General features: G+C 25.9%; 3 protein-coding genes across 5 annotated transcripts; all 3 read right to left on the bottom strand.

The window, feature by feature from the left end:
• Nucleotides 1-365: 365 nt before the first annotated feature.
• Nucleotides 366-5680, bottom strand: LOC145962971 (facilitated trehalose transporter Tret1-like). Its single transcript, XM_083084508.1, has 4 exons — nt 5614-5680; nt 4673-4944; nt 2776-3200; nt 366-2182 (listed from the first exon to the last, which is right to left on the bottom strand). Exons 1-4 carry the CDS (start codon nt 5642-5644, stop codon nt 1525-1527), a joined length of 1386 nt encoding a protein of 461 aa, XP_082940634.1. The 5' UTR covers nt 5645-5680; the 3' UTR covers nt 366-1524.
• A 1754-nt stretch (nt 5681-7434) lies between these two features.
• On the bottom strand, nt 7435-12069 carry LOC145962970 (facilitated trehalose transporter Tret1-like). 2 transcript variants are annotated; one of them, XM_083084506.1, is made up of 4 exons: nt 11973-12069; nt 11257-11528; nt 9405-9829; nt 7435-8800 (listed from the first exon to the last, which is right to left on the bottom strand). In XM_083084506.1, the coding sequence occupies exons 1-4, from the start codon at nt 12001-12003 to the stop codon at nt 8119-8121; spliced, it is 1410 nt and encodes a 469-aa protein (XP_082940632.1). In that variant the 5' UTR covers nt 12004-12069; the 3' UTR covers nt 7435-8118. The 2 variants fall into 2 exon arrangements, with proteins under 2 accessions (XP_082940632.1, XP_082940633.1); XM_083084507.1 differs by lacking the exon at nt 11973-12069 and having other exon boundaries at nt 11257-11332; nt 11407-11464.
• Nucleotides 12070-12978: 909 nt separating this feature from the next.
• LOC145962487 (facilitated trehalose transporter Tret1-like) lies at nt 12979-17691 on the bottom strand. 2 transcript variants are annotated; one of them, XM_083083551.1, is made up of 4 exons: nt 17541-17691; nt 16826-17097; nt 14950-15374; nt 12979-14345 (listed from the first exon to the last, which is right to left on the bottom strand). In XM_083083551.1, exons 1-4 carry the CDS (start codon nt 17569-17571, stop codon nt 13661-13663), a joined length of 1413 nt encoding a protein of 470 aa, XP_082939677.1. In that variant the 5' UTR covers nt 17572-17691; the 3' UTR covers nt 12979-13660. The 2 variants fall into 2 exon arrangements, with proteins under 2 accessions (XP_082939677.1, XP_082939678.1); XM_083083552.1 differs by lacking the exon at nt 17541-17691 and having other exon boundaries at nt 16826-16901; nt 16976-17090.
• Nucleotides 17692-17695: the final 4 nt, after the last annotated feature.

The raw sequence follows: 17695 nt of genomic DNA, 5'->3' as shown, positions 1-17695 counted from the left end.
ATAACATGTGATATAGTCAAAAAGTTCATTTTTATAAAAATAAGAAAATATGCAATGTAATTATCTGAATTCGACAAGAAAACAAATGCCACGGAAGATTTTTTGAAATATTGCATCTTACAAAGTAGTAAGAAAACGGACTGCTAGTTTATAGCAAATTAAAGTACGTCTGGATTATAGCGGTCGAATATGTTATAAACAAATAATTTAAGAGTCTTTCCATTTTTTCAAATGTAATTTCAGCAATTTCCTCATTAAATATTTAATTTATGTTTTCTGCTTTTCAAGCGCGATTAATATAAACGCAAGTTCAATATATAAATTCGTTATAATATATAAACTAATTATAATTTGTTTACGCACCGTCGACATTCAATTTATGTACTATAATTAATTTTCAATTTACTATAATGCAGATTATATTACAGGTGAGATGGCATTTGACATCAAAAGGTCCTTTTCTTGATCGAGTATGAACTCTTGAATACTCTTTATCGAGATAAAATTAAGGTATAATTAAAATGTAAATAATTTATTCAAAATTAAAATATTTTAAATAATTGATTTTCTCTTACTGCTTCGAGCCGTGCAATCTCTTCTTTATTTGCTTTACAATCTTGTTTTCTATTTCAGATATGTAGAAAGATGTGAATAAAGCATTAACAGCTCGCAATAAATATTAAAAACGTCACATGTATATCAATTCATTCTAGATTTCAATCCAGATCAACATTATCAATTATAATCAAATATGATTTTCACTAAAATGTCCACAAGCATAATTTATGATAATAGTCATTGAACTCCCAAAGGATTTCTAAGGGTATTTATAGGAAATAGTTCCAATAGTGAACATGCCAGGACCTCGAATTGGATATGGTTTCAAACATGATCACGCCGATGATGAATAGCTATACTAAACTGTTAATATCCCCGCGATTATGTTACAAATTAAATTACGCCTGAATTATAGCGGTCGAGTTGTATGTTAAACAAATAGTGCAAATTAGTATACAAATATTATTATACATAATTATTATACATAAATTTATTATACATAATTTTATATATTAAGTGCTTCTCGTTTCTCATCCCTCATCCTCGTACAATGAGCGATGTTTCATATAAAATTAAACATTGTATTGTTAATTAATAATTATAGTACAAGTGTGCAGAGATTATTTTGCAAACACAACTTAAGTATTACAGTGTTCTTTATCATAAATATATTATAACATAATATTATAACGTTTTCGATAAGAATATTCGTTAATTTTATAGATTAATTGCATTCCTATTGTATAATCTTTATACTTTCATTTAACAGAAGCAATAGAAAATAAATCTTACAATTTACTATAAGAGATTATTTCAAACAAAGTGCGGTGCCACTTATAAGCTCGATTCGCTTAGGAAATAATTTTTAACTAAGCATAAATAATTCATGAATTTGTCATAAAAAAAATTAACGTAAAAATATTACTTTCTCTTTTCTCATTTTTACACTCGATAAACCTTCTGCAACTATTTTAGTGTTTGCTGAAAACTGTTAATTTTTACACCCGATGGTCCTTGCAGTTCCTCCTGTATCTGTTCTAAAGTTTTACCTTTGGTTTCAGGTACATAGATGAGCGTGAATAAAGCACCAGCAAAACTGCACCCCGTGAATATCCAAAACGATATATGTATACCGAGATTATCGGCTATGACCAGATATAAATTTGTCACGCCAAAAGATATGATACCGGCTATGATAGTACTTATCATACTGCCGAGAGCTTTTACATTCATGGGAAATAGTTCACCGGTCATGGTAGACGGTAAAACGGATAGACCTACAGAGAACATGATGACGTACATGATTACACCAACAGCAGGCAACCATTTTAGATTGCTGGTGTCCACGTAATTATGCCGCAAATTAAAATATGTCGCGACCATGGCGGTCGAACAGGCCGAACCGATTGCGGAGATAATCAGTAGCGATTTTCTGCCGCTGCAGTCGGTGATGGACATACAAACGATTGTGCTGATCACTTGTACCGCGCCTAATATCATAGTTAAATATTTGCCCTCTAAATTATTATCCATCTCATTAAAAATTAATTCAGCGTATTGCTCCACGGCTTGAACGCCGCTCATTTGGTGAATAGCGACTAGAGATACTACGGTTATTAAGGCTCTGTAAAATCAAATTTATTCTTGAAATGCTTCTATGATAGCTTCAAAGTTATCAAAAGTTATTATAAAGATTTTGAATGAATTATTAATTCTTTAAGTAAATTAAAAATTCTTTATGCAATAAATTATTGATTTATTTAAAGGAATGTCACAAAATTTACAACTATAATATCTATCTTTCAAAGCTAAAATAAAGTTTCATTAAATGTTTGGTTTGCGGATGTTTAGTTTGCGTTCATGTTTATTAGAATATATTTTGTTTATTTAAATATAGAATACACATATTTATAAATTTTGCAACATTTCTATAAATTGTATTAATATTAATTTTACCTACTAAAATCAATATTTTATATATATATATATATATATATATATATATATATAATAAAAAAATGTTATTCAATATTATAATTATTTCATTATAAAAAATAGATTTGTATAAAACTTTTATTAGCAAAATATTTAAAATAAAAATATAGATTTTTAGACACACATATAAGTGAATAGTAAAATAATTATTTTTCTCAAGATTATATATTGATTTGCGAATATCGTTCATGTGACGTAACAAAGTAAAATTTGACATCTTACCTGCGATTTCCAGGTATACATAAGAGTTCTCGCAAATTAGATTTATTGGCCAAATCAATTTTCACAGATTGTTCAATGGTGTCTATTTCTTCGTGAATATCTTCTTTGCCTCTCAATTGAACAAGCGAATTTATAGCCTTCTCCTTGGCGTTACGGCGCATTAGATGATACGGGGATTCCGGTAGCCAAACAAAAATAACAAAAAATAAGCAAGGTCCTATCAAGGACACAAGGGCGAGATGTTTTACAGATAGGAATGGACCTATCACGTATTCAAGTGTGGTACCAATTTTTGAAAAGACTGTGATCATGGATCCGAAAACACCACGAATGTTTGCTGGTGAAATTTCACCAATATACATTGGCGTAGCCGTACAAGTGAGGCCTGTAGATAATCCGGCTAAAAATCTCGATATATACAGCTCCTGGGCAAAGAAAATATAGAAATATTAATGGATCTAATACATCAAATTGATTCTTGTTTTAATGTTCTAGTGTTTTTCAAGAAAATATTGTTATCTCCTTTAATAATTTCATAGGCATATTAGTTTTTATATAGTTAAAGAAATCTTATACATATTTTGATAAGTTTAGCCTAAAATTTTTATTTATATATTACATAATTTATTTTAATAGCTTCATATTGAATGATAAATATAATATTATAATATTATATTAAATTATTATACATTATATTAAATATAATATTGTATTATTATATTAAATATTATGCAGAAATCCTATATATTTTTAATGATTTTTAATACTTATACATAATTATTTATATTTAAAATATTTTGAAAAAAATATATATATATTGTATATGATTTCAATGAATTTTACAGCAGTATTGCAAATTATAGCAGGGAAGAGAGAGAGAGAGAGAGGGAGAAAGAAACAGAAAGGCAGAGAGAGAAAGAGAAGGAGAGAGAGAGAGAGAGAGAGAGAAAAAGAGAGAGAGAATCTTTTTATAATGATATAAAAAAGTTTTTGATTATTAACATTATTATTATCATTGTTATCATTCTTATTATTATTATTGTATTAACATAAATAATTTCCAAAAATTTTATAGATATTCCTTTCATTTCGATTGTAAGATATAGATTGTAAGAATATTTGATAAAATATTTAAGATTAATTATCTTTCGTTACTTACAATATGTAATAACTAATTGCTCATGCCAGATAAAGTTGGTAATTTTATAAAATAGAACATATATTATATAGTGATAATTTTTAAAAAGTTCATAGGTAATGTATCTTATGTGCACGTTATCAGTATAAATTGATAAAAAATATTACATTTATTGAACTATCTGAAATCATCATGAAATATATATATATATATATATATATATATATATTTCATGTTATAATTATAAAACAGATTCTCTCTATCTGAAATATATATATTTATCAAAAGATATTATTTAAGACTTAAATATTATCAACAGTTATCTGATAATAATTAGATGGACAATTGCATAGTATTTTTAAACAATAAGTGTAAATAATCTTTAAAGTAATTCGCAAAATTTTGTCTGAAGGAAATAATTTTCTATAAATATTAGAAATTATTGAAATTACAAAAGTTTATCAATTACAATAAGGTAAAATTTATATTTATATTTAAATTATAATATTTTAATTGTGCGTTTTCAAAGAAAATATCTAAAAAAACAGATTACGCAAAATATAGAAACATGCCAATAGTCAAATTTTTAAGATAGAAAATCTGAATTTTATGACACATAAAAGGAATGAATATCTGAGTTAATTGAATTCTTAATTTCGGGATGTATGCTTTGAAAACCATTTATATATCATTTATATCATAAATTTGTTTTCAAATAAATTTAACAAATATGGAAGTTATTATAATTATTATAATTACCCACGATGACGTTGCAAAGGCTATCATCAACCAACTAATAATTGAAGGTACGGCCGCAAATAACATGGCATTTTTTCTGCCAATAATATTCACTATAAATGCACAACCAATAGAACCCGTCATTGAACCTAACATAAGTAGAGATGCCACCCAAGATGCTTCTTCCGAAGTCAAACGCACAGGATATGTTTCATCTTTTCCTTGTAACAGTATAGGTAAAGATGGTGATGCCCAACCAAAATATTGGCCGACTGTTAGCATGCCCAGATTTCCTGGTAAAATAATAAATTTGATGCAGGACTGACATGGACAGACATAATGTTATATGTGTGTTTATGTATGTGTGTATGTACACCTTATATCCGTATTATTATCATATTATCCGTGCATATTCGTGTATATTGTAAGATATTAATTATCAATATTTCATTACAGGATTAAAATTCTAAAATATGTCTAAACAACTATTTTAATTATAATATACAATTTTTTCATACGTACTTCTAAAAATACATTACATTTAAAATTAATTTGAAGTCGACGCAAGAGTTGTTTTAAATGTTGCAAGCAATTAAGACTATTAAACACAAAGTATATAAAATAGATTATATAGTACAATACTAAAATAATATACTGAAAAAAGTATACAAGAAGAAAGTATACAAGAAAAATATTTCACAAATTAAATATGAAATATAAAATATGAAGAAATTAAATATGAAATTAAATAAGAAGAATGTAAATAATATTTTTATATAAATAACGTATTTATAAAAAATAATTTTTAATTTACTTTAAGTTTAATTATATATATATATATATATATATATATATATATATATATATATAATTATATATTAACAGTAAGAGTCAAACCGATATTGCATCCAAAAATTTATATATTTCTAATTATGTTTAATTATTCCAAGAAATATATGTACCTGCTACAGCGGCGAGGTATACCTTCTTCATCTTTTAGAATGTAACCGATTTCACGTACAAACGTTAAATGAGTAGTAATAAGTTGATTGAATTCTGTTTAGGTATAAATAATATAGATAATGCTATCAACTTTATCACCGTCACATATTGCACATTTTAATGTAACCGTAATGTTATGAAGAGAATGACAAAACAGATCTACATAATCTTAATTTGAAAATGATTATATATCTTATCAAGAATTTGCAAATTTATATATTAGATATTTTGTGGTGTCTATATATCTGACAGATAAAAGATTATATCTCCTTTTGATTGTATTCGAAAAGCTATCATATAAAGAAACATGCTATTCATCTATCGCTACGTATTTATCAATATAAATATTAGAGAACAAGGTCACATAAATATCAGATATGTTGTAATATTTGCAATAATGAATATGTGTATATATATTGTTACGCGCCCGAGTCGTTACGGCCCTGCCGTTGTCCGGATCCCGTAGTCAAGAAACAACGATGGTCAGCTGAGTCGAAAGATAGCTATCAAGCTATACGGACGTGTTTTATATACAAGCCATAATTAATCCGTTGTGTTATTATTCTGAGTTATTGCCTGTGTTCTGTGTTGCTTATTAAAGTTCTTGTGTTCTCTAAAAGTGTCTTGTTATTTAACGCGATTCGCGACGTCCGTTCTTCTTAGTGCGCGTCTTCGATGTATCTCGAAGTCCTCGCCCCGGGCGTAACAATGTATATATATTCGGATATATATATATATATATATATATATATATATATATATATTATATATAGATAGAAATATATGTTTTTTAATTTATGATTAACATAAATGTTATTTTAAGCAATTAAGTTTATTGGACAGAATACATAATAAACTAACACATTACATTATATATTCTAATAAAAAAGTGATAGAAAAAGTAAATAAGAATAATAAACAAAAGAATAATAACACAAAGTATATCTGCTATCTGCTGAAATTTCATCCAAGCATATCAGCACAAATGAAAAAATGATTCTTGTAACTAATTCGATCAATTTTAATATATATATAATTTCTGAAAAACAGTAGAACAGAATAGAAACATTACATGGATTACACATTAATGAATTAAATTTATTTCCCATTGTAGTTATAAATTACATATTTTCTGATGTATTACTATTTAACTCTATGTATTACTATTTAAGATATAAATATATCTTAATCTTCTTGAAATATACTTTCATATCTAAGTATCTCAATAAATAATATGTATCTATTTGCTGCAACATTAAGTGTAAGCAGTATCTTCTTTATTTTCGTAGCAATCATCATCGCAGTAATTATTTTCACTTACAAATGATATACGAAATAATAATCGGTTTATAATAAAAAGCTGTTAATCAAATGTTTTCTAAGTTTAATTAATAATTTTACATCAACTTTATATATCTGAAATATATTTTTATATAAACTTGTAAACGTTTTTATATAAACGGTTTTATATAAACTTTATATAAACGTTCTTGAACAGAAAAAATTTTAATATGCTTAATGATGTGTTTCATAGAAAAGAGATTAAATATTAAATTGTTGTAAATAATTGTTGTAAATAAATTTGGAAATATATATATATATATATTAAAAAAGAGTTTGCTCAATTATGTTATAAGTTTTTTCCTGAAATTTATATGGATAATACATTTCGTAAGATATTTAATACAATATATATATATATATATATATATATATATTGTATTAAATATCTTACGAAATGTATTATCCATATAAATTTCAGGAAAAAACTTATAACATAATTGAGCAAACTCTTTTTTAATATATTCTTGAGAAATATTTATGTCAGTGATTACTATTTAATTATATCTAAAACAACAATACAGATACACTAACTAAAATATACTATGTAATTACCTAAATTCAATTACCTAAAACTACGAACAATTATAAATAAATAACAATAGATAACTAATGTAAAAAATTTGATTGTCTCTTAATGTTTTATAGCTGCAAATTTGTTATAAATAATTTTATATATTAAGTGCTTCTCGCTCTTCCTATCTCTCATCCTCGTTCAACGAGCGATGTTTCATATAAAATTAATCATTGTATAATTAATATTAATTAATAATTATAGAATATGTGTGGAGAGATTATTTCGCAAACATAACTTAGTATTGCAGCTAAGTATTGCAGTGTTCTTTATCATAAATATTATAACGCATAATATTATAACGTATAAAAATATTAGTTAATTTTATACATTAACTGCATTATTTTTGTATAATCTTTACACTTTTATTTAACAGAAGCAATAGAAAATAAATGCTACAATTTACTACAAAAAATTATTTCAAGCAAAGTGCGATGCCACTTATAAGTTCGATTTGCTTAGAAAATAATTTTCAACTAAGCATAAATAATTCATGAATTTGCCATAAAAAATAATTAACGTAGAAATATTCCTTTCTATCTTTTAATTCCTACATTCGGTAAGACTTCTGCAATTTCTTTTGTATCTTCTGAAAACTCTTTATTTCTACATTCGATGGCCCTTGCAGTTCCTCCTGTATCTGTTGGAAAGTTTTGCCTTTGGTTTCAGGTACATAGATAAGTGTGAATAAAGCACCAGCGAGACTGCACCCCGTGAATATCCAGAACGATACGTGTATACCGAAATTATCGACTATGACCAGATACAATTTTGTCACGCCAAAGGCCAGGATTCCGATTATAACTACTAATACCGTGCTGCCAAGAGCCTTTACATTCATAGGAAATAATTCGCCGATCATGGTAAACGGTAAAGCGGATAGACCTACAGAGAACATAATGACGTACATGATTACACCGACAGCAGGCAACCATTTTAGATTGCTGATGTCCACATAATTATGCTGCAAATTAAAATATGTCGCGACCATGGCGGTCGAACAGGCCGAACCGATTGCGGAGATAATCAGTAGCGATTTTCTGCCGCTGCGATCGGTGATGGACATACAGACGATTGTACTGATCACTTGTACCGCGCCCAATATCATGGTTAAATATTTGCCCTCTAAATTATTATCCATCTCATTAAAAATTAATTCAGTGTATTGCTCCATAGCTTGAACGCCGCTCAATTGGTGAATAGCGCCTAGAGATACCACGGTTATTAAGGCTCTGTAAAATCAAATTTAGTCTTCAAATGCTTCTATGATAGCTTCAAAGTTATCAAAAGTTGCTATAACGGTTTTGAATGAATTATTCATTCTTTAAATGAATTAATAATTCTTTATGCAATGAATTATTAATTTATTTAAAGGAATGTCACAAAATTTACAACTATCTATCTTTCAAAGCTAAAATAAAGTCTCAATAAATATTTAATTTGCAGATGTTTGTGTTTGCATTCATGTTTATTAGAATATATTTTGTTTATTTAAATATAGAATACACACATTTATAAATTTTGTAGCATTTCTATGAATTTTATTCATATTAATTTTACTCATTAAAATCAATATTATATACATATATAATAAGAAATTAAGAATATTATATATAAAATAAGAAAATGTTATCCAATATTATTTCATTATAATTATTTCATTATAAAAAATAGATTTGTATAAAACTTTTATTAGAAAAATTTTTTTAAATTAAAATTAAAGATTTAAGACACTCATATATAGATGAATAGTAAAATAATTATTTTTTTCAAGATTATATATTGATTTGCGAATATCGTTCATGTGACGTAACAAAGTAAAATTTGACATCTTACCTGCGATTTCCAGGTATACATAAGAGTTCTCGCAAATTAGATTTATTGGCCAAATCAATTTTCACAGATCGTTCAATGGTGTCTATTTCTTCGTGAATATCTTCTTTGCCTCTCAATTGAACAAGCGAATTTATAGCCTTCTCCTTGGCGTTACGGCGCATTAGATGATACGGGGATTCCGGTAGCCAAACAAAAATAACAAAAAATAAGCAAGGTCCTATCAAGGACACAAGAGCGAGATGTTTTACAGATAGGAATGGACCTATCACGTATTCGAGTGTGGTACCAATTTTTGAAATGACTGTGAGCATGGATCCCAAAATACCACGAATGTTTGCTGGTGAAATTTCACCAATATACATTGGCGTAGCCGTATAAGTGAGACCTGTAGATAATCCGGCTAAAAATCTTGATATATACAGCTCCTGGGCAAAGAAAATATAGAAATATTAATGGATATAATACATCAAATTGATTCTTGTTTTAATGTTTTAGTGTTTTTCAAGAAAATATTGTTATCGCCTTTAATAATTTCATAGGCATATTAGTTTTTATATAGTTAAAGAAATCTTATACATATTTTGATAAGTTTAGCCTAAAATTTTTATTTATATACTTTTATTTTAATAGCTTCATATATTGAATGATAAATATAATATTATAATATTATATTAAATATAATATTATATTATTATACTAAATATAATATTATGCAGAAATCTTATATATTTTTAATGATATTTAATATTATACATAATTATTTATATTTAAAATTAAAAAAAAAATATATATATATATGATTTCAATGAATTTTGCAGCAGTATTACAAATTATAGCAGGAAAGAGAGAGAGAGAGGGAGAATGAAAGAGAAAGACAGAGAGAGAAAGAGAAGCAGTGAAAGAGAGAGAGAGAGAGAGAGAGAGAAAAAGAGAGAGAATTTTTTCATAATGATATAAAAAAGTTTTTGATTATTATCATTATTATTATCATTGTTATCATTCTTATTATTATTATTGTACTAACATAAATAATTTCCAAAAATTTTATAGATATTCCTTTCATTTCGATTGTAAGATATAGATTGTAAGATTATTTGATAAAATAATTAAGATTAATTATCTTTCGTTACTTACAATATGTAATAACTTTAATTGCTCATGCAAGATAAAGTTGGTAATTTTATAGAATAGAACATATATTATATAGTGATAATTTTTAAAAAGTTGTTCATAGATAATGTATCTTATGTACACGTTATCAGTATATATTGAAAAAAGAATATTATATTTATTGAACTATCTGAAATCATCATGAAATATATATATATTTCATGTTGTAATTATAAAACAAACTCTCCCTATCTGAAATATAGATATTTATCAATTTTATTATTTAAGACTTAGATATTATTAACAGTTATCTGATAATAATTAGATGACAATTGCATAGTATTTTTAAACAATAAATGTGAATAGTCTTTAAAGTAATTCGCAAAATTTTCTCTGAAGGAAATAATTCTATAAATATTAGAAATTATTGAAATTACAAAAGTTTATCAATTACAATAAGATAAAATTTAAATTTATATTTAAATTATAATATTTTAATTGTGCGTTTTCACAAAGAAGATATCTAAAAAAATAAATTACGCAAAGTGTACAAACATGCTAATAGTCAAATTTTTAAGATAGAAAATCTAGATTGATCAATAAAACGAATGGATATCTGAGTTAATTAAATTCTTAAATTCAAGATGTGTGCTTTGAAAAACATTTATATATCATTTATATCATAAATTTGTTCTCAAATAAATTTAACAAATATAGAAGTTATTATAATTATTATAATTACCCACGATGACGTTGCAAAGGCTATCATCAACCAACTAATAATTGAAGGTACGGCCGCAAATAACATGACGTTTTTTCTGCCAATAATATTCACTATAACTGCACAACCAATAGAACCTATCATTGTACCTAACATAAGTAGAGATGCTACCCAAGATGCTTCTTCCGAAGTCAAACGCACAGGATATGTTTCATCTTTCCCTTGCAGCAGTATAGGTAAAGATGGTGATGCCCAACCAAAATATTGGCCGACTGTTAGCATGCCCAGATTTCCTGGTAAAATAATAAATTTGATGCAGAACTGACAAGGACAGATATAATGTTATATGTGTGTTTATGTATATGTGTATGTATACTTTATATTCGTGTTATTATCATATTATATTCGTGCATATTGTAGGATATTAATTATATAGTACAATACTAAAATGATATACTGAAAAAAGTATACAAGAAAAGTATTTCGCACATTAAATATGAAGATATGAAATTAAATGAGAAGAATGTAAACAACATTTTTATCTAAATAACGTATTTATAAAAAATAATTTTTAATTTACTTTAAGTTTAATTATATATATATATATATATATATATATATAATTAATATATTATATATATTATTTATATTATATATTAACAGTAAGAGTAAAGCAGGTATTGCCAAAAATTTATATATTTCTAATTCTGTTTAATTATTCCAAGAAATATATGTACCTGCTACAGCGGCGAGGTATACCTTCTTCATCTTTTAGAATGTAACCGATTTCACGTACAAACGTTAAATGAGTAGTAATAAGTTGATTGAATTCTGTTTAGGTAAAAATAATATAGATAATGCTATCATATCAACTTTGCACCGCCACATATAGCACATTTTAATGTAAACGTAGTATTTTGAAGAGAATGATAGAACAGATCTATATAATCTTAATTTGAAAATGATTATATATCTTATCAAGAATTATTTGCAAATTTATATATTAGATATTTTGTAGTGTCTATATATCTGACAGATAAAAATTATATCTTCTTTTGATTGTATGCGAAAAGCTATCATATAAAGAAACATGCTATTCATCTATCACTACGTATTTATCAATATAAATATTAGAGAACAAGGTCACATAAATATCATATATGTTGTAATATTTGCAATAGTGAATATGTGTATATATATTGTTACGCGCCCGAGTCGTTACGGCCCTGCCGTTGTCCGGATCCCGTAGTCAAGAAACAACGGTAGCTGAGTCGATAGTTATCAAGCTCAACATTAAGTGTAAGCAGTATATCTTCTTTATTTTCGTAGCAATCATCATCGCAGTAATTATTTTCACTTACAAATAATATACGAAATAATAATCAGTTTATAATAAAAAGCTGTTAATCAAATGTTTTCTAAGTTTAATTAATAATTTTACATCAACTTTATATATCTGAAATATATTTTTATATAAAATTGTAAACGTTTTTATATAAACGGTTTTATATAAACTTTATATAAACGTTCTTGAACAGAAAAAATTTTAATATGCTTATTGATGTGTTTCATAGAAAAGAGATTAAATATTAAATTGTTGTAAATAATTGTTGTAAATAAATTTGGAAATATATATATATATATATATGTATATATATATATATATATATATATATATATTGTATTAAATATCTCACGAAATGTATTATCCATATAAATTTCAGGAAAAAACTTATAACATAATTGTGCAAACTCTTTTTTAATATATTCTTGAGAAATATTTATGTCAGTGATCACTATTTAATTATATCTAAAACAACAATACAGATACACCTACTAAAATATACTATGTAATTACCTAAATTCAATTACTTAAAACTACGAACAATTATAAATAAATAACAATAGATAACTAATGTAAAAATTTGATTGTCTCTTAATGCTTTGTAGCTGCAAATTTGTTATAAATAATTTTATATATTAAGTGCTTCTCGCTCTTCCTATCCTTCATCCTCGTTCAACGAGCGATGTTTCATATAAAATTAATCATTGTATAATTAATATTAATTAATAATTATAGAATATGTGTGGAGAGATTATTTCGCAAACATAACTTTGTATTGCAGCTAAGTATTGCAGTGTTCTTTATCATAAATATTATAACGCATAATATTATAACGTATAAGAATATTAGTTAATTTTATACATTAACTGCATTATTTTTGTATAATCTTTACACTTTTATTTAACAGAAGCAATAGAAAATAAATGCTACAATTTACTATAAAAAATTATTTCAAGCAAAGTGCGATGCCACTTATAAGTTCAATTTGCTTAGAAAATAATTTTCAACTCAGCATAAATAATTCATGAATTTGTCATAAAAAAAATTAACGTAGAAATATTACTTTCTATTTTTTCATTCCTACATTCGATAAGACTTTTTAATTAATTTCTTTTGTATCTTCTGAAAACTCTTTATTTCTACACCCGATGGCCCTTGCAGTTCTTCCTGTATCTGTTGTAAAGTTTTGCCTTTGGTTTCAGGTACATAGATAAGCGTGAATAAAGTACCAGTGAGACTGCACCCCGTGAATATCCAGAACGATACGTGTATACCGAGATTATCGGCTATGACAAGATACAATTTTGTCACGACAAAGGCCAGGATTCCGACTATGATCACATTTGTCGTGCTGCTGAGAGCTTTTACATTCATAGGAAATAATTCGCCGATCATGGTAAACGGTAAAGCGGATAGACCTATAGAGAACATAATGACGTACATGATTACACCGACAGCAGGCAACCATTTTAGATTGCTGGTGTCCACGTAATTATGCTGCAAATTAAAATATGTCGCGACCATGGCGGTCGAACAGGCCGAACCGATTGCGGAGATAATCAGTAGCGATTTTCTGCCGCTGCGATCGATGATGGACATACAGACGATTGTGCTGATCACTTGTACCGCGCCCAATATCATGGTTAAATATTTGCCCTCTAAATTATTATCCATCTCATTAAAAATTAATTCAGCGTATTGCTCCACAGCTTGAACGCCGCTCAATTGGTGAATAGCGCCTAGAGATATCACGGTTATTAAGGCTCTGTAAAATCAAATTTATTCTTCAAATGCTTCTATGATAGCTTCAAAGTTATCAAAAGATGCTATAATGGTTTTGAATGAATTATTCATTCTTTAAATGAATTAATAATTCTTTATGCAATGAATTATTAATTTATTTAAAGGAATGTCACAAAATTTACAACTATCTATCTTTCAAAGCTAAAATAAAGTCTCAATAAATATTTAATTTGCAGATGTTTGTGTTTGCGTTCATGTTTATTAGAATATATTTTGTTTATTTAAATATAGAATACACACATTTATAAATTTTGCAACATTTCTATGAATTTTATTCATATTAATTTTACTCATTAAAATCAATATTATATACATATATAATAAGAAATTAAGAATATTATATATAAAATAAGAAAATGTTATGCAATATTATTTCATTATAATTATTTCATTATAAAAAATAGATTTGTATAAAACTTTTATTAGAAAAATTTTTTTAAAATAAAAATATAGATTTGAGACACTCATATATAGATGAATAGTAAAATAATTATTTTTCTCAAGATTATATATTGATTTGCGAATATCGTTCATGTGACGTAACAAAGTAAAATTTGACATCTTACCTGCGATTTCCAGGTATACATAAGAGTTCTCGCAAATTAGATTTATTCACCAAATCAATTTTCACAGATCGTTCAATGGTGTCTATTTCTTCGTGAATATCTTCTTTGCCTCTCAATTGAACAAGCGAATTTATAGCCTTCTCCTTGGCGTTACGGCGCATTAGATGATACGGGGATTCCGGTAGCCAAACAAAAATAACAAAAAATAAGCAAGGTCCTATCAAGGACACAAGGGCGAGATGTTTTACAGATAGGAATGGACCTATCACGTATTCGAGTGTGGTACCAATTTTTGAAATGACTGTGAGCATGGATCCCAAAATACCACGAATGTTTGCTGGTGAAATTTCACCAATATACATTGGCGTAGCCGTAAAAGTGAGACCTGTAGATAGTCCGGCTAAAAATCTCGATATATACAGCTCCTGGGCAAAGAAAATATAGAAATATTAATGGATATAATACATCAAATTGATTCTTGTTTTAATGTTTTAGTGTTTTTCAAGAAAATATTGTTAACTCCTTTAATAATTTCTTAGGCATATTAGTTTTTATATAGTTAAAGAAATCTTATACATATTTTGATAAGTTTAGCCTAAAATTTTAATTATGTACTTTTATTTTAATAGCTTCATATTGAATGATAAATATAATATTATAATATTATATTAAATATAATATTATATTATTATATTAAATATAATATTATGCAGAAATCTTATATATTTTTAATGATATTTAATACTTATACATAATTATTTATATTTAAAATTAAAAAAAAAATATATATATATATATATATATATATATATATATATATATATATATATGATTTCAATGAACTTTGCAGCAGTATTACAAATTATAGCAGGAAAGAGAGAGAGAGAGGGAGAATGAAAGAGAAAGACAGAGAGAGAAAGAAAAGCAGAGAAAGAGAGAGAGAGAGAAAAAGAGAGAGAATTTTTTCATAATGATATAAAAAAGTTTTTGATTATTATCATTATTATTATCATTGTTATCATTATTATTATTATTATTGTACTAACATAAATAATTTCCAAAAATTTTATAGATATTCCTTTCATTTCGATTGTAAGATATAGATTGTAAGATTATTTGATAAAATAATTAAGATTAATTATCTTTCGTTACTTACAATATGTAATAACTTTAATTGCTCATGCAAGATAAAGTTGGTAATTTTATAGAATAGAACATATATTATATAGTGATAATTTTTAAAAAGTTGTTCATAGATAATGTATCTTATGTACACGTTATCAGTATATATTGAAAAAAGAATATTATATTTATTGAACTATCTGAAATCATCATGAAATATATATATATTTCATGTTGTAATTATAAAACAAACTCTCCCTATCTGAAATATAGATATTTATCAATTTTATTATTTAAGACTTAGATATTATTAACAGTTATCTGATAATAATTAGATGACAATTGCATAGTATTTTTAAACAATAAATGTGAATAGTCTTTAAAGTAATTCGCAAAATTTTCTCTGAAGGAAATAATTTTCTATAAATATTAGAAATTATTGAAATTACAAAAGTTTATCAATTACAATAAGATAAAATCTAAATTTATATTTAAATTATAATATTTTAATTGTGCGTTTTCAAAGAAGATATCTAAAAAAATAAATTACGCAAAGTGTACAAACATGCTAATAGTCAAATTTTTAAGAAATAGAAAATCTAGATTGATCAATAAAACGAATGGATATCTGAGTTAATTAAATTCTTAAATTCAAGATGTGTGCTTTGAAAAACATTTATATATCATTTATATCATAAATTTGTTCTCAAATAAATTTAACAAATATAGAAGTTATTATAATTATTATAATTACCCACGATGACGTTGCAAAGGCTATCATCAACCAACTAATAATTGAAGGTACGGCCGCAAATAACATGACGTTTTTTCTGCCAATAATATTCACTATAACTGCACAACCAATAGAACCTATCAGTGTACCTAACATAAGTAGAGATGCTACCCAAGATGCTTCTTCCGAAGTCAAACGCACAGGATATGTTTCATCTTTTCCTTGCAGCAGTATAGGTAAAGATGGTGATGCCCAACCAAAATATTGGCCGACTGTTAGCAGGCCCAGATTTCCTGGTAAAATAATAAATTTGATGCAGAACTGACATGGACAGGTATAATGTTATATGTGTGTTTATGTATATGTGTATGTATACTTTATATTCGTGTTATTACCATATTATATTCGTGCATATTGTAGGATATTAATTATATAGTACAATACTAAAATGATATACTGAAAAAAATATACAAGAAAAGTATTTCGCACATTAAATATGAAGATATGAAATTAAATGAGAAGAATGTAAACAACATTTTTATCTAAATAACTATAGTATTTATAAAAAATAATTTTTAATTTGCTTTAATTATAAGTTTAATTATATATATATATATATATATATATATATATATATTATTTATATTATATATTAACAGTAAGAGTGAAGCCGGTATTGCATCCAAAAATTTATATATTTCTAATTATGTTTAATTATTCCAAGAAATATATGTACCTGCTACAGCGGCGAGGTATATCTTCTTCATCTTTTAGAATCTAACCGATTTCACGTACAAACGTTAAATGTGTAGTAATGAGTTGATTGAATTCTGTTTAGATAAAAATGATATAGATAATGCTATCATATCAACTTTATCATCGTCACATATT

Source organism: Camponotus vicinus, unplaced genomic scaffold (assembly GCF_025532165.1).
Source record: "Camponotus vicinus isolate PSW18456_S1 unplaced genomic scaffold, iyCamVici1.0 SCAF_12, whole genome shotgun sequence".
In the NCBI taxonomy this organism is placed as follows: domain Eukaryota; kingdom Metazoa; phylum Arthropoda; class Insecta; order Hymenoptera; family Formicidae; genus Camponotus; species Camponotus vicinus.
This window is presented reverse-complemented; position numbering and strand designations above follow the sequence as displayed.

Coding starts and splice junctions, on each gene's coding strand:
- LOC145962971 (XM_083084508.1), bottom strand. CDS start 5,644: ATGAAGAAGGTATACCTCGCCGCTGTAGCAG. Junction 4,945..5,613: donor ATACCTCGCCGCTGTAGCAG/GTACATATATTT, acceptor TTATTTTACCAG/GAAATCTGGGCATGCTAACA. Junction 2,183..2,775: donor TGTATACCTGGAAATCGCAG/GTAAGATGTCAA, acceptor TTGATTTTACAG/AGCCTTAATAACCGTAGTAT.
- LOC145962970 (XM_083084506.1), bottom strand. CDS start 12,003: ATGAAGAAGGTATACCTCGCCGCTGTAGCAG. Junction 11,529..11,972: donor ATACCTCGCCGCTGTAGCAG/GTACATATATTT, acceptor TTATTTTACCAG/GAAATCTGGGCATGCTAACA. Junction 9,830..11,256: donor CCTTTGCAACGTCATCGTGG/GTAATTATAATA, acceptor TTCTTTGCCCAG/GAGCTGTATATATCAAGATT.
- LOC145962487 (XM_083083551.1), bottom strand. CDS start 17,571: ATGAAGAAGATATACCTCGCCGCTGTAGCAG. Junction 17,098..17,540: donor ATACCTCGCCGCTGTAGCAG/GTACATATATTT, acceptor TTATTTTACCAG/GAAATCTGGGCCTGCTAACA. Junction 14,346..14,949: donor TGTATACCTGGAAATCGCAG/GTAAGATGTCAA, acceptor TTGATTTTACAG/AGCCTTAATAACCGTGATAT.